The sequence below is a fragment of the Oryctolagus cuniculus genome, chromosome X (assembly GCF_964237555.1).
Source record: "Oryctolagus cuniculus chromosome X, mOryCun1.1, whole genome shotgun sequence".
NCBI classification, from domain to species: domain Eukaryota; kingdom Metazoa; phylum Chordata; class Mammalia; order Lagomorpha; family Leporidae; genus Oryctolagus; species Oryctolagus cuniculus.
In genome coordinates this window covers 35,935,829-35,958,377 of record NC_091453.1, presented here as the reverse complement: position 1 = coordinate 35,958,377, position 22,549 = coordinate 35,935,829, and the positions used below count along the sequence as shown (strand labels likewise).

At 50.1% G+C, this 22,549-nt stretch overlaps 1 protein-coding gene across 1 annotated transcript; it reads left to right on the top strand.

Moving 5' to 3' along the window:
• The first annotated feature begins 15,967 nt into the window (after nucleotides 1-15,967).
• LOC100357181 (diphosphoinositol polyphosphate phosphohydrolase 3-alpha) lies at nucleotides 15,968-22,167 on the top strand. Its single transcript, XM_002721654.5, has 2 exons — nucleotides 15,968-16,594; nucleotides 20,462-22,167. Exons 1-2 carry the CDS (start codon nucleotides 16,086-16,088, stop codon nucleotides 20,463-20,465), a joined length of 513 nt encoding a protein of 170 aa, XP_002721700.1. The 5' UTR covers nucleotides 15,968-16,085; the 3' UTR covers nucleotides 20,466-22,167.
• Nucleotides 22,168-22,549: the final 382 nt, after the last annotated feature.

Here is a 22,549-nt window from a genome sequence, read left to right as displayed (position 1 = left end):
AATAACAGGATAGGATCACATTCTTCAGGTATCTCCAAGTATCTCCACAGGATACTCAAAATTACAAATGAAAAATAGTAATTTTACATTGGAGTTACCTAGTGGATACAACCTTAACCAAGTGATCTAATTCAACATCATCAGTTACAAAATAAATATATATCATGTTCCAAAAGATATAATGTACTGGCTGGTGCTGTGGCTCACGAGGCTAATCCTCCACCTGCGGCGCCGGCGTCCCGGGTTCTAGTCCCGGTTGGGGCACTGGATTCTTTCCTGGTTGCTCCTCTTCCAGTCCAGCTCTCTGCTGTGGCCTGGGAAGGCAGTGGAGGATGGCCCAAGTGCTTGGGCCCTGCACCTGCATGGGAGACCAGGAGGAAGCACCTGGCTCCTGCTTTCAAATCCGTGCAGGCGCTGGCCGCAGCGTGCGGCCATAGTGGCCATTGCGGGGTGGGGGTGAACCAATGGAAGGAAAGACCTTTCTCTTTCTCTCTCTCTCTCTCTCTCTCTGTCTATAACTCTACCTGTCAAATTAAATATATATATATATATATATATAATGTACTGAAAATGGAATACTATTATATTTGTAGTATTCTTGCCCCCCAAAAAAAGTCTAAGCCGAATCTAATAATGAAGACAGACAATCAGGCAAACCCAAATTCAAGGGCATCCTAGTAAGCAGCCTGTTTTTTCAAAACCTGTTATAGTCATGAAAGGCAAAGAGAATGTGAGGACTAATGGCAGACTGAGGAAAGCTACAGTAAAATAAAATAAGAGCTAAATACAATATCTGAAATTGGACTAGGTCATACACATTGCCTGAGCAGTTGGCTGCCTTGGAATAAGGTCTACAATTTATGTAGATAGTCATATTGTATCAATGTTAATTTCTTGATTTTCAAAGTTGTAATGTGTTTACATAAAAGAATGTGCTTAGTCTCAGGAAAGTAGTTTCAAAATTTAAAAAAGATTGCAAGTGCTCAGGAAGATAATTTCAAACTTACAAAAAATGTTGCAAGAAGAGTACAAGAAACTCCCGTTGGCAATGCACTTCATCTTAATATCTCAACTGTTAGCATTTGATATCTTTGTGTGCATACTCTCTCTCCATAAACAGATGCATAAATGTATACATATGCATATATATTTATTTCTAAAATATTTAGAGTAAAGACATGTCCTTTAACCCCAAATATTTCAGACAGACACAGAAACAAGAAGGAGAAATCACCAATATGCAAAATGGTAACAATTCAGGTACAGGAGTTTCTTGTACTCTTCTTGAAACTCAAAAAAGGAAACTCAAAAAACCTTAATTGCGTTCATGTGAAAGGCAGACAGAAACAGAAAAAGAGATCTTCTATGTGCTAGTTATTCCCAAAGGGCCAGCAAAATGCACTGCATTCCCTACCAAGATAATGCTTTACTTTAAATCAAATGTTAAAGGGCTAACGTTGTGGCCTAGGCAGTCGAAGCCATTGCTGGGATGCTGACATCCCAAATGGGCACTGTTTTTTTTTTTTATCTCAATGGCTCTGCTTTTGATTCTTCTCCCTGTTAATGGCCTGGGAAAAGCAGCGGAAGATGGCACAAGAGTTTAGGTGCCTGCCACCCACGTGGGAGACCCAGATGAATCTCTTGGCTCCTGGCTTGGGCCTGGCACACCCTGGCTATTGTGGTCTCTAAGAAGTGAATCACTTGAAATAAGATGTCTCTCTCTCTCTCTCCCTCTCTCTCTCTCTCTCTCTCATCACTCCCTTTCTATAATTCTTTCATTTTAAGATTTACTTATTTATTTGAAAGGCAGAACTACAGAGAGAGAGAGAGAGAGAGAGAGAGAGAGAGAGAGAGAGAGCAGGCAAGATAGAGGGAGAGATTTTATATCGCAGGTTTACTTCCCAAATGGCCACAATGGTTGAGGCTGAGGCAGGGCAAAGCCAGAAGCAGGGAGCATCTTCTGGGTTACCCATGTGGGTCCAGGAGGGCCCAAGAACCTGGGACATCTCCCACTGCCTTCCCAGGTACATTAGCAAGCACTTGGATGTAGGTAGAGCAGCCGGGACTTCAAATGGGGCCCATATGGGATGCTAGTGCTGCAGGCCATGGCTTAATACACTGCACCACAGTGCCGGATCCCTGACTTTTTTTTAAAAAAGTTTTGTTTTATTTATTTGAAAGACAGAGTTACAGAGAGAGGTAGAGACAGAGAGAGACTTCCATCCACTGGTTCACTCCCCAAATGACCAGCAGTGGCTGGAGCTGAGCTGCGCCGACCCGAAGCCAGGAGCCAGTAGCTTCCTCCAGGTCTCTCACATGGGTGCAGGGGCCCAAGCACTTGGGCCATCTTCTACTGCTTACCCAGGCTACAGCAGAGAGCTGGATTGGAAGTGGAGCAGCTGGGACTCGAACTGGCATTCATATGGGATTCCAGCGCTTCAGGCCAGGACATTAACCCCCACATTTTTTGAATCAGATAGTGCTCAGACAGATTGAGGCCCAGCGCTAGGAGCTGACTGCGGGCCTCCAGGTTTTTTGGCAGGATCCTAAGTGCTTCAGCCGTCACCTCCTGCCTCCTGCAAGGTGTGTCCCCAGCAAGCTGGAATTGCAAGTGGGGCCTGGACCCCACCCCAGGCTCTGTAAGGTCGCCTGTGGGCTTTCAGTATCATAACTCCTGCAACAGATGCCCATCCTACACCTTTACCTTTTGAAAGAGAGAGCTACATAGACAGTGAGAGAAAAGGATCATGCATCATCTAGTTCAGTCCCCAAATGCCCGCCACGAACACTGCTGATCCTATCATATCAAAGCCTGACTCTGAATCATGTATCACTCACTCACCCAATGAATTACAAAAGCCGAGAGAGTGCATATGTCCTCTGACACAGAGCTAAGCTGCAGCTTGCAGCTCAAGTAATGCATTGCAGAGTCAGGGCTTCAACTCTCAAGGCTTCTAATGCAGCTCCCTGCTAATGTGCCTGGGAGGGCAGCAGGCAACAGCCCAGGTACTTGGACCCCTGCCGCCCAGAGGAGACACCAGGCTTGAGTTCTGGGCTCCTGGCTCCAGCCTGGCCCATCCTCAGCCTTTGAGGACATTTGGGGAGTGAGCCAGGACAGTGAGGACTTTCTTTACTCTCCTGCTCTCCGTTTCTCTGTCACGCTGCCTTTCAATCAATAAAATAAAACTTTATGGACAATAGGTGAAAGGCAGACAGGGAGACAGGGAGGCAGATAGACAGAAATCTCACATCTGCCTTTTCTCTCTCCAAATCTCTGAAACCGCGAATGCAAGGCCAGGCTGAAGGCAGGTGCCAGGATTAATCCCGGTCTCCCAGGTTTTTGGCAGTGCTTGATCCATCAGCTGGTGCCTTCCAACTGATTATTTGCAGGAAGCTGGAATCGGAAATAGAGCCTGTACTTGAACCCAGGCTCTCCAGTGTGGGATGTGAGCTTCCCCAAAATATATCATTTGCCGCTCTAAATGCCCATCCCAAAGATTGGCTTTTTAATACAAAAATTTATTTACTTTAAAAGCAGAAAGAGAGAGAAAGCGAGCGAGCGAGAGCGAGCAATCCCAACTGCTGGTTCATTCTCCAAATTCTCAAACTATCAAATTACATCTCTCATATAAAGCTTAACTTTAAAAGTGATGATAAGTAAAAATCAATGAATTGACATATTTAAAGGGCAGAGAAGGGGCCAGCACTGTAGCACAGGGCTAAAATCCCAGCTTACAATCTAAGTATTCTATATTGGATCCATATTTCGAATCTCAGGTGCTCCTATTCCAATATAGCTCCCTAGCAATGTACATAAAAAGACAGCAGAAGTTGGTTCACAATCTTGGGCTGCTGCCACCCATGTGAGAGTCACAGGTGCAGTTCTTGATTACTTCTTTTGGCCAGGCCAGCTCACCAAGTCTAGTCATTTGGGAAGTGAACCAGCAGATGGAAGATTTCTCTCTCTCTCTCTCTTTCCTTTGTCTTTGTTCTTTTCAAATAAAAATAAATTTTACAAAAAGAGAGATAGACAACAATTACAGAAGATTGTCATAATCTGAGGCCAAAAGTATTAATAAGAGGTTTCCCTGTGCCATTTCTTACAGGTTTCGAGACTCTGAGAAAGTCTCTCTTCTCCCTTTGAATCTGGGCATTCATTTCTACATTACAGATATATTGAACAGGTGCTCACAAGCCTTGTCTGCACCCCAAACTGTGGGCTCTCAGAGGCAGCACCTGGTGTTCTTGTGATATGTTCTTTGTGTCCCAAGGAAGGGTAAGTTTTCTTCCAGATAACTTCAAACTTACAAAAAAGTTGCAAGAAGAGCACAAGAGACTCCCATTTGTATTGGACTTCACACTGGTAGCTGACTGCTTAGCATTCTATATCTTCATGTCCCCCAAGCCTCAGCATACACTCAGATACGTAAATGTACAATAAGCATACACGTTTATTTCTAAAGAATTTGCCAGTGAGCTGCAGACATGTATACTTCCCTCTAAATAGTTCAAAGACACAGGGAGATGCAGAGAAGGAGAAAGCTCCAATATGCTAAATGGTGACAATTGAGGTAAGGGAGCTCCTTGTACTCTTATGGCAACTTTTTTATAAGTTGGTATTTTCTTCCTGAGAACAAGGCCATTCTGTGATGCAAACACAGTGCAATGACCACAGTCAGGAGAATAGCACTGATGCAACACTGCTGTCTACATCTTAACAGAGCTTGTTCAAAGGTGCCCACCTGTCCAGGCAATGGCATTACAGAGAGTTTTCTAATTTTCCCGTCCTTGATCCAGTCTACATCACACACCTTATTTAATTCCTGCCTCACTATTCTTCCTCAGTCTAGAAGAAGTCCTCCAATTGTCTTTGTCTTTCACAACCACAACAGCGTTTCCAACTACAGCCAGCTTGCTGGAGTGCCCTTTATCTTGGGGTCCGTGATTTTCTTTCCTGATGATTAGATTCAGCTTGGGGCTTTCTGCCAGGAATACCACCAGAATGGAAGCATTCCCTTTGTGTGCATCTCTCAGTAGGCACACGATATCTATTCATGCCATTACTGGTGATGTTGAGTGGGTCGCTTGGTTAAGGTGGTATTCACCAGGCTACTACAGTCAGGTCATCCGTTCTCCTTCATCAGTGCACTGTCCCTTGAGAAGTCATTGGAGACTGTGCACATGTCTTGTTCTGTCACCACTGGTGACTCTTGCCAAATCCAATCATATATGTTAGCTGACAAGCAATGCCTTTCCTATTCCTTCATTTTCTACTCTTAAAACAACTGTATTTCTTTGATTAGTGGTGAATAGAGCTGCATGTAGTGATCATCCACAAGATGATGTTGGAAATGCACCTGCGTTGTGGAGTGGCTAAATGGAGCTAAGGGACCTGCCCTACAGGACGTAGAGTCTCTAGTGGTGGAGTGGCTAAATGGAGCTAAGGGACCTGCCCTACAGGACGTAGAGTCTCTAGTGGTGAGAACACAAAGTGCCCTGTCCTGTGCACATGCAGCACCACACAGACTGCTGACTAAAGCCCCGTGGTGTGTGCCAGCTCTTCCTCCTGTCCCTGAAATGCTGTACCTCTGACCGCTCCTCCCCAGCCCCCGGTACCCACATTCTACTCTCAGCTGGGAGGTCCACTCTGACAGAGATCACGTGCATCTGTCTTTCTGTGCTGGGTCACTGCACTTCCATCATGTCCTTTAGGCTCATCCCTGCTGTCACACAGGACGGGACGCCTCCTCTGTAAGGCTGCATCGTACTCCACGGTGTGCACCTACCAGGTGTCCTCATCCACTCACCCCGAGAAGGACGCGCAGGGGGATTCCATGGCCTGGCTCCCATGAGTGATGCTGCGGTCAGCGTGGGAGTGCAGACATTGCCTGGGCACTGAGAACCGGCTCCACCCTGTCATGAGCAGCTTGTCCTTGCCCTCCTTCGTGTCCCACTCCTAACTCCCTGTGTGTGTGGAAGCCCCCAGTCACACAGGCCCTGCCCTGGGTCCTAACGCTCTGCCTCCCTTACTCCTGTGGATGCTGCAGTTGGCACCCACTGGCAGCCCCCTGTCCTGGTTCCTGTACCCTTGGACCTGGACCCTCCTTTCCATGAACTCTTTTTCACTAGGTGGCACAGCAACACCTTCCTGATTCTGGAACTCTCCCTGGTGCAGCCCCTCACTCAGACATTCCTCCACGAAGTCCCGAGGTTCGTTGTTGTGGAATCTCGTTTGTAATCAAGCCTGCAGTAGAAATCCCCAATGTCCACTGAAAAGAACACTTTCCATCTGCTAAGTTCCCTTACTCATGCATGACACACCATGCAAACTCCTCTTGGAATTACGGCTCTAAGTGCTGGATTAGATGTCTCCCCATTCACACTCAATCCTCAAGTTAATTAACAACCATGAGGCTCAGCAAGCAACGATACTGACAGCTCCTTCTTATAGACAGGGAACAGGGGAAATAGATACTGTACTCAGAAAGGGGAATTTCACAGGAAAGGATACTGGACACACGGTGTCAAGATGGTTGGGAAAGGCACTTTGTTTACATAATTACGGGTACAGAAGGGTTGACTTAAAATAAGGACATCACCCTGGAGTGCTGGACAGGACTTACGCAGTCCAACACAGCTTCTGCAAGCTGTCAGATTTCTCAGCCCAGTACCAGAAAGGGCAGCAGGGTAGCTCTCAGCAGAAGGAGACAGACACCACTGCCGGTCCCTGGCAGACCCTGACCTATGGAAACTGGAATAATCAATGTGTGCTTTCAACCCTCGAGGACTGTGGCCGGGGCTGGAGCCCTAGAAAGCCATTGCACAGGTATTTAAGGTACCCTGTGCTGAGTCTTTTTCCACCCAATGTGGAGGACAAGGACTCATTCCTGGCTCAGCCATAACCACGTGCTGCCCCAAGATGCAAGTTAACACGAGCATGGGCACAGGGACAGGACAGCGCATTCTACCTGCTGGGCAGGGACGAGGCCTTGTGACCCAGTCCAGAGGCTGGAGACCCCTTGCTAGTGACAGCCATGGCGAGGGCACTGCAGGCAGACACTGCCATGCCCAGGCAGAAGGGCTCTGCTGCTGGAGCTGCCCTTCAGTTCCTGTCCTGCATCTGAGGCTGAGCTCTCAGCTCCAGGGTTGTCCTGTGGGTCACCTACCGAGAGGCAAAGTGAGGGAAGTGGCAGGTGGTGGCTGTGGCTGACACAGAACTACCGTACCATGGACAGGGTGGGCTGAGATACACCTTCCTGGGGGCTGTGGCCTCAGAGGGGCTCAACCAGCCACTGGCACTGATGTAATCAGAGCTCCAGGATTCTGATTTATAAGTGTGCGCTGTATGCGAGTGTGTGTGTGTGTGTGAGAGAGAGAGAGAGAGAGAGAGAGAGAGAGAGACAGACAGACAGACTTCACATTGAACTGTGTAGGCCAGCGTCATTGGGCTTGCTGTCTGTCTGTCTTTTTGCAGTAATGAGCTGCATGATGCCTGAATGATCCCTCTGACCCCAGACCCTACCTTAGGGCTGGCAACCAGGTGCTTTTCTGATTCTCATCCCTGTTCCCCAAATCCACTGCTTCTGGTACCGAATGTACCCTTGCCTCCTGGTGCCATCGTTATTGTCCATCTTTCTAATTATTTCTTGGCTTATGAAATTCACCCAGCCTGTGGAAGTCAAACTTCACTGTTGTACAAAATGGTAGAAAACTTAACTGCAGAAACTAAAGGAGGCGTAGAAGTCTGCTGTTCTGATTATTTAGTGTTTATGTGAAACCATAAGTATTATGGAATACACAATCTAGTCTCTAACCTCACTAGGATGGAATTATCAAGAGCACTCCTGCATGTTTAGTGTCCGAAGAACTCAGCTCTCTGCACCTACTGTTGTTTCTATTTCTTCCACACCTGCTCATCTGTTTTTTGTCTCCTCTTCCTCTTACCCCACTGTGTACTGCAGATGTGCCCAGTGCAGATGTACAAATCAGAATGCACATAACTTTTTGTGTTTTCTTATGAGCTATTTAAGGGTTTCCATAACATTTTTTAATTTTTTAAATATTTGCTAATTTATTTGAAAGTCAGAGTTACAGTGAGAGAAGGAGAGACAGAGACTGTAAGACCTTCCATCTGCTGGTTCACTCCCCACATGGCCACAACTGCCAGGCCTAGATCAGCCCAAAGCCAGGAGCCTGGAGTTTCATTCTGGTCTCCTGCATGTGTGGCAGGAGCCCAAACACTTTGTCCTCAGCTGCTTTTCCCAGGCCATTACCAGGGAACTGTACTGGAAGTTGCACAGCTGGGATATGAACCAGAGCCCATGTGCAATGCCGGCATCATAGGTAGAGACTTTTACCCCCTATGCCACAATGCTGGCCCCATGCCATCATATTTTATTTGGAGTTTCAATACCTGTGTCTAATCCACTACAGTTAACATAGCAGGCATAACAGAGAGTTTCTTGAATCACTTTATTTTACACTGAAACATTTATAAAGGATAATCCACTTCCAAATTGGAGGTAGTATAGATGACGTCTCCATAGGTCCCACAAGTGTGGCTTTGTGTATCACAGTTTATGTGTGTGTGTGTGTGTGTGTGTGAGAGAGAGAGAGAGAGAGAGAGAGAGAGGAAAGAGAGAAGTCTTCATCTGCTACTTCACCCCCAAATGGCTGCAACATCCAGGGCTGTGCAAGACCAAAACAAGGAACAAAGAGCTCCATCCATCTTCCACAAGGGTGTTAAGGACTCATGCACTTAGGCCATGATATGATGGTTTTTATTTTAAGAAAAGCCTTACTTATTTTAAATTTAGAGTCGAGATAGAGATAGAGATAGAGATACAGAAAGAGAGAGAGATCTCCCATGTGCTGATTCATTCCCAAAATGGCCATAATGGCCAGGGCTAGACTGGTTCAAAGGTAGCAGCCAGGATGCTTTTCTGGGTCTTCCACTTGGGTGCAGGGGCCCAAGCACTTGGGCAATCCCCAGCTACCTTCCTAGGCACATTAGCAGAGAGCTGGATCAGAAGTAGAGCAGCTGGGGCTTGAACCAGTGCCCTTATGAGATGCTGATGTAGCAGGAACATCCCCTGGACCAGAAGATCAGCCGAGTCTTAAACCTGATCTCAGGTAGGTATCCTGGCATGGAGGGCAGGTATTGTACAGAGGGTTGAGCTACAGGCTACAGCGATGGCCTCCCATAGCAGAGTGCCTGTTGGAGTCCCAGTTGCTCTCCTTCTGATCCTGCTCCCTGCTAATGTGCCTGGGATGCCAAGGTCGCAAGTGGTGGCTTAACCTGCTGCACCACACCATCAGCCAAATCGTGGAGTTTCAAGATTCCTCGTGAAGCTGTCGTGATGGAAAGTGCTGTCTCAGAAAGGAGTAGCCTCTTCCCAGGGGCATTACCATGGAGCTGGGTGAGAAGCTGAGTAGACAGCACTCAAACCAGAGCTCTGAAATGAGATGATGCCTTTGCACTTGGCAGTGTGGCCGCTGTGCCATAATACTGCCCCCACAGCACAGTTCTCAGCACGCCATATGGGTGACATGGACAGTGCAGATTACCTACATGTGCATCCTTTCAAATCTGCCTCTGTTACATATAAGGTTAAACACTGATTGCTTATTTATATTTATGAGATAGAGCTATAGGCAGAGAGAGGGAGAGACGGAGAGAAAGGTCTTCAATCAGCTGGTACACCCCCCAAATGACCGCAATGGACAGAGCTGGGACAATCTGAAGTCAGGAGCCAGGAGTTCTTTTTGGGTCAACAACAGCGGTGCAGGAATCCAAGACTTGGACCATCTTCTACTGTTTTCCAGGCCACAAGCAAAGAGCTGGATTGGAAGTGTAGCAGCCAGGACAGGAATCGGCACCCACATGGAATCCAGCACTACAGGAGAACCTCTAAGAGTAAACGGAGTGAAGACCTGATGATGGTGTGGAAGTTTTAATTTTTGCACTTGTCACTTTCAAAGATGGAGGGAATTTATTCCAGATTTTGAACCCGGGGATACGCTGGCACACACAGCCCATGTTTATGAGTGCAGGCCTCTGGAGTCCTGGCTCTGCACCTCATGGCTCTGTGCCCAGGGACAGGCTAAGGATCCTTCTGAGCCATCAGTGCCTCAGCTGTGAACTGGATGGAAGGGACTCTGTCAGCGAGAGCGCGAGAATGGCCAGAGCCGGAAGGGATGGACACAGAGTGGGCATCAGGGCACAGGGCATCTTCTAAGAGTGGGGAAGAGGCCAACAGTGAACCAGGACTGCACTGCAGAAATGCTGGGCACGGCCGACAATGCCACACCCCTGCGAGGGACCCACCTGGTCCCCGACCTTCTGAGATGGGTGCTCCTAGCCTGGTGTGTGATCAAAGCCAGAGGCTGATGGGTGTCCTCTTCTCAGCTAACACTGCTATTGGGTCACAGGAAAACGGCTAAGGCAGACACAGCCTTCCACTCTGGTCTTGAAATAAATAACCTGGGGAAACATGGCAACAAGAAAAGAAGCTGTTCCTGCCAGCCTTGAACCCCCAGGCACGATGGCCAGCTCCCAGGCCGGGTCTCACCCATGCTGCATGGTCTGGGGAGCCTCTCTCTGCACTGCTGAGGGCACTGGCAGCACTGGAGGCTCTCATGTGCAACTGTGGAGGCAGCCATGGTCCCCATCCAACCTAGACACCAAAACTCGATGCACATGCCTTGTTGTCCTCGGCCAACCACCCCGCCATGTGTCAAGGCACCGTGGGGACCGGAGAAGGCTGCCCTTGCTCCCAAGAATGGACAGACTGAGCTGGAGGCCGTGGGCACCCAGGACATTGATAAGCACACAATGTTCCCTCCCGGCCTGTTCAGAAGGAAGCCACCGCTGGGAAGCAGAGCATTCCCACACACAGGAACAAGGGGCCCCCCTCAGGACCCACCGTATCAGAGTCACGAGGGTGGGTGGACACGACAACTCTTTCAGTCCTTCCCAAGGACGGGCAGACACCTGTTCCTCTGCCCCAGCGGGAGTGAGTGGCCAATGCAGCAGCCTTGGCCCAAACCAGCTCTGGCCGCATCTGCAGGGTGAGGAGCTCCTGGGAGTGCTGGCCCAGGCACGAAAGCCTTGCAGAGCCTTGCAGAGCTGAGCCTGTGAGAAAAAGGAGGGAGCACGGAGACCTGTGGGGCAGGCGCTATGAGGGTCTGCCTAGGCCCCAGGCCTCCTGGCATGCTCTCATCAGTGAGTCCTGAAGGTTCCCCCTCACCAGGCCTCCAACTGGCTGTCCCATCCTGCACAAGTCCCATAAAGCCTTTGACCCAATGTCTGCCTTCAGCAACACAGCAGTGAGAATTCTTCCACAGAATGGTTGTTATCGGCATTCACTGCAAGAAGAGAAGTGCCTAGTGGTGTGCATCCTTGTGTGTACGGAACACACACACACACCCATTCATTAAGAATGAGCGGGAGAGACAGGGAAGCAAGTAGATCATCCATGTTCAGTCTCCAAATGGCTGCAGCTGCTGTGGTTGGGCCTGGAAGAAACAAGAGCCTTAGGGTCTCCCTTGTGGGTAGAAGGGCCCGGGCCACTGCACACCGCTTTCACAGGCACATTAGCAGGAGATGCATCAGAAGCCGCGCAGCTGGGAGTTGAATCAGTGTGCCAATGAGGGAAGCCAGTGGCAAGCAGTGGTTCAACCCATTTTCACCACGTTCATCATCAATTTTTTTATTCCTAAAGGCACTGCTCTTCAATCAATACCGATCAAGTAAATTATCGTTTAAGTGCTGTGCAGAGAGAGTAAGAACTATCTAGGAATGAATGACCGAGATCCGGCAACTCCATGGGAAGCCATGGCGGGCAGTAAGAATGGAACCAGCCCTACGAGGAAGCCCCAGCATCCCCGATCATCAGAGAAGTGCAAATCAGTACGACACTGACATGTCACCTCCCACCTGTAAGGACGGCTGACAAGCGGTAAGAAGTGTTGAGGGGACTGTGGAAGAAGGGGAGCCCCCGTGCGGTCCGGGGGGACGTCTTTCCATGCAGCTCTTCTGTACAATCGTACGGAGGTGCCTGGAGAAAGTGAACATACGAGTGCCATGAAACACAGCAATGCCCTCCTCTCCTGTGCACATACCCAAAGGGCGTGAAGTGAGCACCACGCATGGACTGCACACCCTCTGTTCACTGCACCATCATTCACAGGGGTTGTGATGAGACAAGCTGGCTGTCAACAGGCAGCTGGATAAGGAATTGTGTGGGGTGTACTGAGATCTTACTCCGCCTTCAAACAGACGGGTGTGTTGCCATCTGTGTCCACGTGCATGAAACTGCAGGACTGTCTGCTAGGTGAAATCGGCCAGGCACAGAGAGAAAATCAGTGCGTGATCCCTCTTCCATGGATACCTGCATGACACAGCCCCCTCTCAGCCCAGCGACAACGCACGGAGGGCTCAAAGAGGGCACGGAGGAATTTCAGTGGCAGTCTCCTGGTCCCTGCCCGCAGTGCTTCATGCACTATGTGGGAGGGTTCTTCAGAAAGTTCATGGAAATGCAATTATGAAACATCTGCACGGATTTCCAATGCCTTTGTAGCAAAATCCACTTGTCTTTAATTCCATTTTCCACGAACCCTTTGAAGCCGGTTGTACTGTGTTTCCCACTAGAGTTATGGCTACATATGAACAACTACAGGGTATAACCCGGTTCTCTCAAAAATGACTTTGCTGGGGCCGGCGCTGTGGTGCAGAGGGTGAATGCCCTGGCCTGAAGCGCTGGCATCCCATATGCGTACTGGTTCTAGTCCTGGCTGCTCACTTCCCATCCAGCTGTCTGCTATGGGCTGGGAAAGCAGTGGCAGATGGCCCAAGTCCTTGGGCCGCTGCACCTGCATGAGAGACCCAGAAGAAATTCCTGGCTTCTGGCTTCGGATTGGTGCAGCTCTAGCCGTTGTGGCCAACTGGGGAGTGAACCAGCAGATGGAAGACCTCTCTGTCTCTACCTCTCTCTGTAAATTTGTCTTTCAAGTACATAAAAAAAATCTTTAAAAAATGACTTTACTGTCAAAACTGGCTGTGATTTTCCTGTCACAGGACTCTCCCCGATGAACAGAATTATTTTTAGGAAAGTCTGCAGGGCTGGGGGCATGGCTGCCTGAAACCGTCCTTGGGACTGCAGTAACGACGTAGGTTCTGGATCTGCCTATCCAGACACCTGCTCCGACTTTGCCTGCAGCGGCCCAGGCCTTGCCTCTGTCCATATTGCCCTGCTCCATGGGCCGGTGCCATAGCTCACTAGGTTAATCCTCCGCCTTGCGGCGCAGGCACACCGGGTTCTAGTCCCGGTCGGGGCGCCGGATTCTGTCCCGGTTGCCCCTCTTCCAGGCCAACTCTCTGCTGTGGCCAGGGAGGGAGTGCAGTGGAGGATGGCCCAAGTGCTTGGGCCCTGCACCCCATGGGAGACCAGGAGAAGCACCTGGCTCCTGCCTTTGGATCAACGCGGTGCAGCGTGCCAGCCGTGGCGGCCATTGGAGGGTGAACCAACGGCAAAGGAAGACCTTTCTCTCTGTCTCTCTCTCTCACTGTCCACTCTGTCAAAAAAAAAAAAAAAAGATCATATTGCCCTGCTCCTATGCGCCTTCCCTGTCTCAAATACAGCCCAGCACAGGCAGAGCAGGGCAGGCATGACGCAGTGTCAGTGCTGGAATGAACTAGAAGTGGCCCATAGAAGTGGCCCATCTGGGGAGATGAGGAGATAGAGCCAGCCGAGGTGCAGCCGACTTGGGGTGGCCTGTTGGACCACTCTCCACACTCACGCACTCACACATGCATGCCCAGTCTTTCACCTTTGCCAGAGTGCCTCTTGGTTTATGCATCACCCTGCGGAGCTCTGCGTAGAAGTTCTGTTATTTCCTGCTACTAATTGCTACTGGAATTTTGAGGATCCCTTGGTATTTTGTTTTCTGGTGGACGACACGGACAAACTCAATGGGACGGATGTGCCATTGGCTTTCTGCATGTGCTGCTACGTCCGAACGCTGTTGCTGTTTAATTAAGAGCCTTCCATTTCCAGGGGTTTATTTGTACATCTTGCTTGGGTATTTCCCACAGACCTATCACCAGGTGTAAGTAATGGCAGTATTGTCTTCTTCCCACTGTGAGAGACCTGGTTCTCTTTCCAGCCCCGTGACCCTTGGTGAAGTGCCTTTCACCTGCTGCTTCCTGCTGTTGGTGACAACAGGCCTCTCTGCCCCGAGGATGACGGTAAGGGAATTGTCCCCACGGTTCGACATCGTTGGTGTGTCTCTGAGCATGAAAACACTGAGGTGCACAGCCTGCGGGCTGCACGTGCCTAATTGGTTTTGAATCACCGGGTGATGACTTCCTTCCAGAGCTCTCTGCTCATTGACACAGGGTTAAAGGCGGTCATTAGCAGCGCTATCTGGATTTCTTGTTGCTATTCTCTCTGTCCCGTTTCTTGCCTTGGGTGCCGCTCATGCTCAGGTACCTGCTACCCTTGAGACACGACCGTCTTTATCAGTGACTCTGGGTATAAATGGGGTCCATGTGATCCTGGGAAACTGACCCCGCTGCTACCTGCAGAGGGCACTTGGATTGGGAAACCACCTCCCACTTCCCTTCCCCCTAAGTGCAGGGATTCTGTCAGGGAGGAGGTCGGGGCAGGGGGTGTCGCTTCTCAGTGTCCCCTCTGCTGATAGGGACTCAGCGTCACTGAAAGGGACCTGGGTGCTTAGGAGCAGTGCGACCCACATGAGGGGGACAGCACGGGTCTCCTGCCCAGGGCGAGCATTCCACAGGGCACCACCTAGACGACAGAAAAAGCGGAGGGGCCCGGTCTAGTCGCTAACCCGTGGTGTGGGTGCCATTCCTTGGCCAGGACCCCAGCGCCTGCAGAGGCCAGCCAGGACTGCGTGGCGGGGAGAGGCTTGATAAAAGGAGCTGTGGACCCGGGGGGAGAACCCGCACGCGGGTCTCCCCGACCCCTAGCCGGGCTCCCCAGGAAGAAAGCGCGAGGAGGGGACTGCGGGGAGCTCAGGGCGCACTGGCTGCGCGGGTTCTGCAGCGGGCAGGTGGCTGTGACCCCAAGAGCCAGGGGCTGACACACGCAGGCCGGGGGCTCACTGAGGGGCCCCTGCGCACCAGAGTGGCGAGGTGAGAGGACGCCTGGGAGCAGGGAGCGCTCGGCTGGGGGCCATGCCAAGCCGCCTGGCAAGGTGGAGGACCTGTTGAAGAAAGCAAACTGCATGACGTGACTCAGCACAGACCACACACTGACTGCTCTGCCAGGGATCCCGCTGTCCGCGGGACGACACCGGGCCTGCCCAAAAGCCAGCCAGCGCCAGGCCCAGGGCGACGACGACCTCCTCGACCCCGACCCCGACCCGCGGCCAGAGCTTTGCGTGTCCGGTGCCAGGCGCCGGGCGTGTGGCCAAGAAGTGCCCGGGCCGCCGCGCAGCGCCGCGCCAGGCTCCACGGCACAGGTGGGGACAGCGGGGAGCAGCCACAATGCGGGGCTTGGACCGTGCGGGAAGCAGGTTCCCGGCGCCCGGGGTGCGGGGCGCCTGCGCAGTGGGCCTGAGGCGTCGCGCTCCGCGGGAGCCCGGAGACCCCCGCCCCCGCCCCTCGCCCGCCGGCGGGAACGCGCACGCGAACGGGGCCCGGAGCGCGCACGCGAGTGCGCTTCACCTCGCTCAACCCGTGCCGGCGCGGCTGAGGCGGACAGGCGAGCGGGCGAGCGGGCGAGCGGGCGAGGCGCGCGGGGACGCGGTGGGCCTCGGAGGCAGGCGGCGGCTCGCGGGCTCCGGGCGGCGGCGGCGGCAGAGGCGGCGGCGGTGGCAGCGGCGGCGGCACCGCCCCCACGCCCACCGCCACCCCCGCGGCGGGGCTCGGGACCCTCGGCGCGCGCCCGGCTGGCCGGCCGAGTGACGCGGCCGCTCGCCCCCGCCCCGCGCCCGCCTCCGCGCCCGCCCCCGCCCCAGCTTGCCTTAAGCTGCGGGCTCGCGGCTCGGACGCCACTCTCCGCCAGGCCCTCGCCTCGGCTCCTCCTCTCGCGGCCCCTGGGCTCCCCGGCGGCGGCAGGATGAAGTGCAAGCCGAACCAGACGCGGACCTACGACCCCGAGGGCTTCAAGCAGCGCGCCGCGTGCCTGTGCTTCCGCAGCGAGCGCGAGGACGAGGTGCTGCTCGTGAGCAGCAGCCGCCACCCCGACCGCTGGATCGTGCCGGGCGGCGGCATGGAGCCCGAGGAGGAGCCGTGCGGCGCGGCCGTGCGCGAGGTGTTCGAGGAGGCGGGCGTCAGGGGCAAGTTGGGCCGGCTGCTGGGCGTCTTCGAGCAGAACCAGGCCCGCAAGCACCGAACCTACGTGTATGTGCTGACGGTCACCGAGCTGCTGGAGGACTGGGAGGACTCGGTGAGCATCGGCAGGAAGCGCGAGTGGTTCAAAGTGGAGGATGCCATCAAGGTGCTGCAGTGCCACAAGCCGGTGCACGCCGAGTACCTGGAGAAGCTCAAGCTGGGCGGCTCCCCAACGCACGACAGCCCCGTGGCCGCGGCGCCGCCGCCTCCGCCGCCGCCGTCCGGCGAGCCCCAGTAGGTACCGCGCCCCGCGCCCCGCGCCCCGCGCCGCCCGCCGCCCCCGGCCCCTGCCCTGCGCTGCGCTGCCCGCTGCCGGGGGCACCTCTGCTGCCATGTGCGCTCCCGCGGAGGAGCGCGGCTCCTTTTGTTCCCCCAGCGGACCTCGCAGTCGCGCCTGCGGGCGGTCTCGCCGGCCGGGCGCCGTCCCCGGCCCGCTGGCCCGGCTCTCCGACGCTGGCAGACGCGCTCGCGGCTCGCCGCGCCGGGCAGCGTCGCGGGGCGCCTGGCGCGCGCGGGCTCGGGCTCCGGGCTCCGGGCTCCGGACTCGGCGGCTCGCCCTGCCCCGCGGGCCCGGGGGCGTGGGTGGGGTCGGGGCGCGTGGGGCCCGTTCCGCAGAGATGGGCGCGCGGCGGCGGCGGGGATGCTGGTCCCGGGCTTTGCGTCCTGGCCGAGGCCTTGGAAGTGCCGCCGGCTCGCCCACCGCGGCGGTGTCCCCCTTAAACTGTGCTCTTCTCCCGCAGCCTTCGCCCCCGTCCGCCAGCCCTGCCTGCCCTGCCCTGCCCTGCCGGGACTTGCTTCCAAAGATCGGCTGGGAATTGAAAGCAGAAAAGACGTAGGAAATCTGGCCTCTGGCGCTGCTTCTGCGCTCCGCCGTGGTTTCTGCCTTGGCACTGGCCGTGCTCTCGTCTCCCATGCCCTTTCCAGAAGCGTCTTTGTGCAGTGAGCTCTAGATGCTCTCCCAGCTGCTGAAGGTGCAGTGTGCACTGCCGGTGGCCAAGTTCGGCGGGGACCGTCCCGCGGGACTGCCGCCCGGCTTGCCTCCCACCCGTCTGACCGGGGACCCTGCCCCAGCCCGCGGGGAGACGGCTGTCATCCCCTCGGCCGCCCCCTGCGCGCCGCGGTTCTCACCCTGGCGGCCCGGTTTGGCGGGCAGGGCCGGTGCTCTGCCTTCCCGGGCGGCAGGGCGGTCCGCTTCCCCTTCCCCTGCCTGCCCGGGACGGGACGCGCGCGAAGGGCCTCCCCTGGTGAGCACAGGGAGGTGGCTCCCTGGAGATCCACCTGTTCGCACTCGTCACTCCGCTAGGGCACCTGCGCGTCTTCTCCTAGAGGTGGGCGCTGAACGTCTCCTTTCACGGGCAAACTTTTCCAGGTGCCAGACTCACAACTCTTTCGCCTGCCTTCTACTTGCTTGTCCTCAGGAATCCGGTCTAAAAGACAGATGCCTGTCTTCCGGAATGAGCCCCGTTCCCACCTGTTCCCCAGCCGTGTCCAACGCAGGCACGGGGGAATCCTCCTTTGTGAAGACAGTGTTAGCGGTGGAAAGGTCCATGTATGACATTTAAACATTTAAAAATATCCTATGAGTAAATAATGAGTACAAGGCGAAATATACTAATTATTTTAAAACAACCTGTTTTTTGAACCCAAGGGCTGCTAAAATTTTAATGGAGTTGCTCTTTAAACAAACTGAATGTCTTATTGATATGCCGCATACATAGACACTACATACATGTTAACTGTTCAGCTTACTGGTCTTTTAATGAACTGACACAGGTCTTTATAATGTCTGTAAGGAATAGCCCACTGCTGTCCTCCTGATAAATACTACTGTGCTTTCTATTCTTATGGTAGCATAGGCTAATGCTACAATTATACTCCTTTGTGCTGCCCCCTTGTGTGTTTTGTCTATGTTACCATTCAAAATATTCCAATATTTTTCCTCATTTGGTTTACATTGTAACTTCACTAATTATTATTTTCGTATGCTGCTAAAAGAGGTGCCATTGCACTTCCTAAAGAAATGTGCTTCCACTTTTTTTTTTTTTTTGGAAAATACGTTTTACTACATATTTAAGTACTGACAAAATGCAAGTCTCAGTGGCCGAAACATTTTCTAATTCCAGTAGAAGAAAGAGTAAACTAGAAAATGAGCGGCTTTTTAAACCCAATGACAGTTTCATTATCCGAATTCTCTGGTATGCTCAAGTATGGTTACTGGATTTTTTTAAGATGATACATATTACATCTACATTTTGAAGATATATTTTTGATTACAAATTGACTCTTGCTGTTCAGTCTCAAAATTATCCTAAGAGATTTTTTCCCCAGTAACTTATTCAAGAAGACTCCTGAATCCTATGGTAACCTTGACACAGCACATAGAGTGTATTCTATTTTATGGGTATTTTTGTAGATTAAAACTCCTCCCACCTCAAATGCTATCACAAATACTTTGGAGGCTTAACTTCAGGTAATAATAGATCATTATCTTTGCTTCTTATGTATCTGAGAAAGGCTCAAATATACAATATTCATATTGATTTGTTCATGAAAATTATTAGCCTGTAAATATGAGTTTCTTTTTTCTGGTTTTGTTAATTTTTTCCAGAAACATTTGAAATAATCCTGCTGTTTTTTAGGGTTTATTGTCAGGTTCATGTAAGTAGTTTTTGCAAAACATTTTGTGGCACACAGCTTCCTCGGAATGATTAAAAGAACCAAAGTGATTCTTTTTTTTTCTTAAAGACAAAGTCAACAGCTTCAAGCTAAAACCAGTTATCAGATGTAGTATATAGAAAATTGCTCACACATCAGTGTTTCAAAACCAGATGTACCACTTTTTTCCTTGTAAGAATGTTAGAAGTTAGTTATACATTATTTGTGAATGCCGTAAATATGTACAGCTAAATTTTATAGCTTTGCCTCAACTAAAAATGGAAAATGAGCACTTTCCCGAAATAGTTGTGATTTATGGATATGAATCAGAAATTGATTTTCTGCATGTTTTATGAACAGTTTACATTTCAGCTGATCAAATGTTTTATCCTTGTGACTGTAAAAAGAGGAAACAGATTAAGATAGATACATCTGTGTCCTGGAAATGTAATTAATGCCTTATCTATAATATCCTATGAAGATTTCTCAAGAATTGTAGGTGTGTATGTGTGTGTAGATAGAAGAATCTTTTTTTAAAGAAGCAAACTAAAGGGAGGGAATTGTTATACAGTAATTCAGTGGATTTTTGACTTTGCAGAGATTCGTTTGGGATAATTGATATAAAGCTTTCACCTCCAGGCTTCTCTTGTCAGGGAGCCCCCAGATACTACTACAAAGAATTTAACAATATTTCCGTAGTCAGGGTCTTCTGATAATCTGCTATACTGTATTAGCAGATTTTAAACGTTTTTCAGCAAAATCACTATGAGAAGTGCAAGTCACTATCGTGACTGTAATAAAGCATGACATTTTTATGTGAGACAGCTTGATGTGATAAGGCTTTGAAATCAGACCTACTTCCAGTCCTTACTCACTCTGTAACTTCAGCCAGGTTATCCAATTATCAAATGATCAGTGTTTTTTTTTAATAAATCTGTCATTGGAGATAATAAAAGTAGATACTTCATAAACATCTTCCATGAGCATCCTTTCCTGACTACCTGGGTTAAGAACCGCCCCCCCCTTCTATTTCTTCTATGTCCTACTTGTCACAATTAATTTTACTTCATCTATTTGCATGTGACCATTTGCATGTGGCCACTAGACTGTAAACTCTTTAGTGGGTGGGAATCAACCTGAATTACTTCCATAAGCCTAGAGTACAATACATGGAATTTAGGATTTTTTTTTATGTCCCAAATGCGTACTCTTTTTTTGCAGAACTTCTGGCATCACCGCCCTGTTGACTTTTTGTGTGTCATGGTGTATATTGGCTGGTGACTCTCTCAGCTGCTGTACCAGACTCACAGTACATCTGCATCTGATGTCTGTGAAGGCTTTCCGAATGTGAAATGACTGAAGCATGTAATAAACCCTTGGTAAATTTGCTACTTGGAAAACTTGTTAATAGAAGTCTGCTCATTGTATGTCGGTTTGCTTTTCCAGATGAACAGCGAAGATGTTCAGGATCGCTCTGAAAGAGTCACTGAAGTGAACCTAGTGATCAACGGAATTGGCAAGTGCACGTGAGCGCGTCTGTGTTCCCAAGGAGACCGCTCATCTGCTTTTCCTCTTACGTCTTGGAACACTCCACGCTGTCAAGTCCACTGGCTCCTCTTACTCTGGTTGTTGTAGTACTGTACGTGAACAGACTCTTAATCCAGCACCTATAGCCTTTTGTTGTGCTTCTTTGATGTGTCTGCCTTCTGCATTAGACTGTATCAAGAGCAAAGACTATTTTTATTTACCGTTTGCATATCCTGAATTTGAGACATTACTTGAAATATGGTTGGCATTACTGAAGGCTCTTTGATTCAGCTAGTATTTTGTAATTGCTGTCTGGCAAAACATGCCCCTTCCAATCTGGTGCTAGTAGAGTAGATACTGTCTAGGCACCACGTGTGTGGCTTCTGTACATCAGGTGTTTCCAAGGCAGTTCTAAGATGTTTGAGGACAAGAATTATTAGTCATATATCTGTCATACCACACAGTGACTGGCACAGTTTTAAGATTACTCCATTACTTAAGGCAGCGTTTTGTAGAATCAGCCCTTCATGTAACAACTTTAGTGTTTTTGTACTGTTGTTAATTTGCTTAAAATTTTACTGACAAACTAACACTTGCTATAAAGGTAATTATAAAAATAAATACAATGGATACAAGAGAGTATTGTGTTTTTATAAAAATACACTTTAAATAATATACAGATAACATGTTTAAGGTTTTTGCAATGCCCTCAACCCCTTCTTACATGTAATTGTAACATCTCTTTGAGGGAAACATTGTTTTTCTCAATTTACTGATTCAGTACACTGGATTCATTGATGCCAGAGCCAAGAAAGACTGCAGTACAGGCATTTTCCAAAGTTAATTATGCTGTTTAGTTTTTCCTGTCTCCCTGATTGGATTGGCCACCATTTTAACCCCTTTTGCAGTCCACCCAGTCCTTCAGTCCACCTGGTCTCTGCTCAAGAGAATGCAGAGGGCTGAATCCTAAATTGTTATCTTGGAAAAGGCCTTGGACAAAGAGGCTGTCATGAATGAGGAACACAAAATGAAAGATTTTAAAAAGAGAGGACATGGGTCATCTGCCTCTTGCAGAGCGTGTTCAAGAAAAAGGCCAAGCTGTTTAGAGGAAACTGTATGGGGTTTTGCTGTGGCTGAGTGATGGAAGCACTCTTTGCGAACTGCTTACAGAGGCCCCATGTGACTCTAACGTGGTAGCTGTTTACATTTTCTTTGGCATTGTAAAGCAATTGCATTAAGGCAAACTTGGACCCCATTGCAGTGGCACACCCTTCTTCCATGGGACCAGGGCAAAGTATTGACCGTGCCCCCAGTTCTTGAAATACAAACACATCTTCCCACTATATTGGCTTTATTATTAGGTATAAGATGCTACTATGGTTATGTTTTTAAGAAAATTCTTATCTTTTAGAGAAATGTATTGAAAAATTTACAGATGATATGCTACTGATATTTGCTTCAAAGTAATCTGAGGGTGGGGTAGATGAGTGCATAAATGAAACACGGTTGACTATAAATTGCTATTGATGCTGTGTGATGAATGTTTGAGAAGTCATTATACTATTCTCTATACTTTTGTATATGTTTGAAATTTTCCATAATAAAAATTGAAAATATTCTTCAGAGCTTATTTTGTAGACTGCTTCTCTGTAAGACTTAAGTATATTTTTTAATAACATGTAATCATATAGACACACATAATTTCCACTCATAATATATAACTCGAGGATGGTACAGGTAAGCCCCAACTCCCAGAGTAGTAACCAAAAAATTGATGATCTTTTTATTAAGAAGACACTACACAGGCATCTTAACTGTACTTTAAAGATGTTTAGGCTACTGCTCAGGGCCTTTATAGAATTTGTGTGGCTTCTGGCCTGTACAAGTGCAGAATGCATAGCATGAAACTTAGGTCTGAAGTCTAGACCTACCTCTGCTCACCAAGTCCTGCTGCAGGGTGCAATAGGCCTGCCTTGTTTTATTTGCACGGACACTACTTGCCTAGTA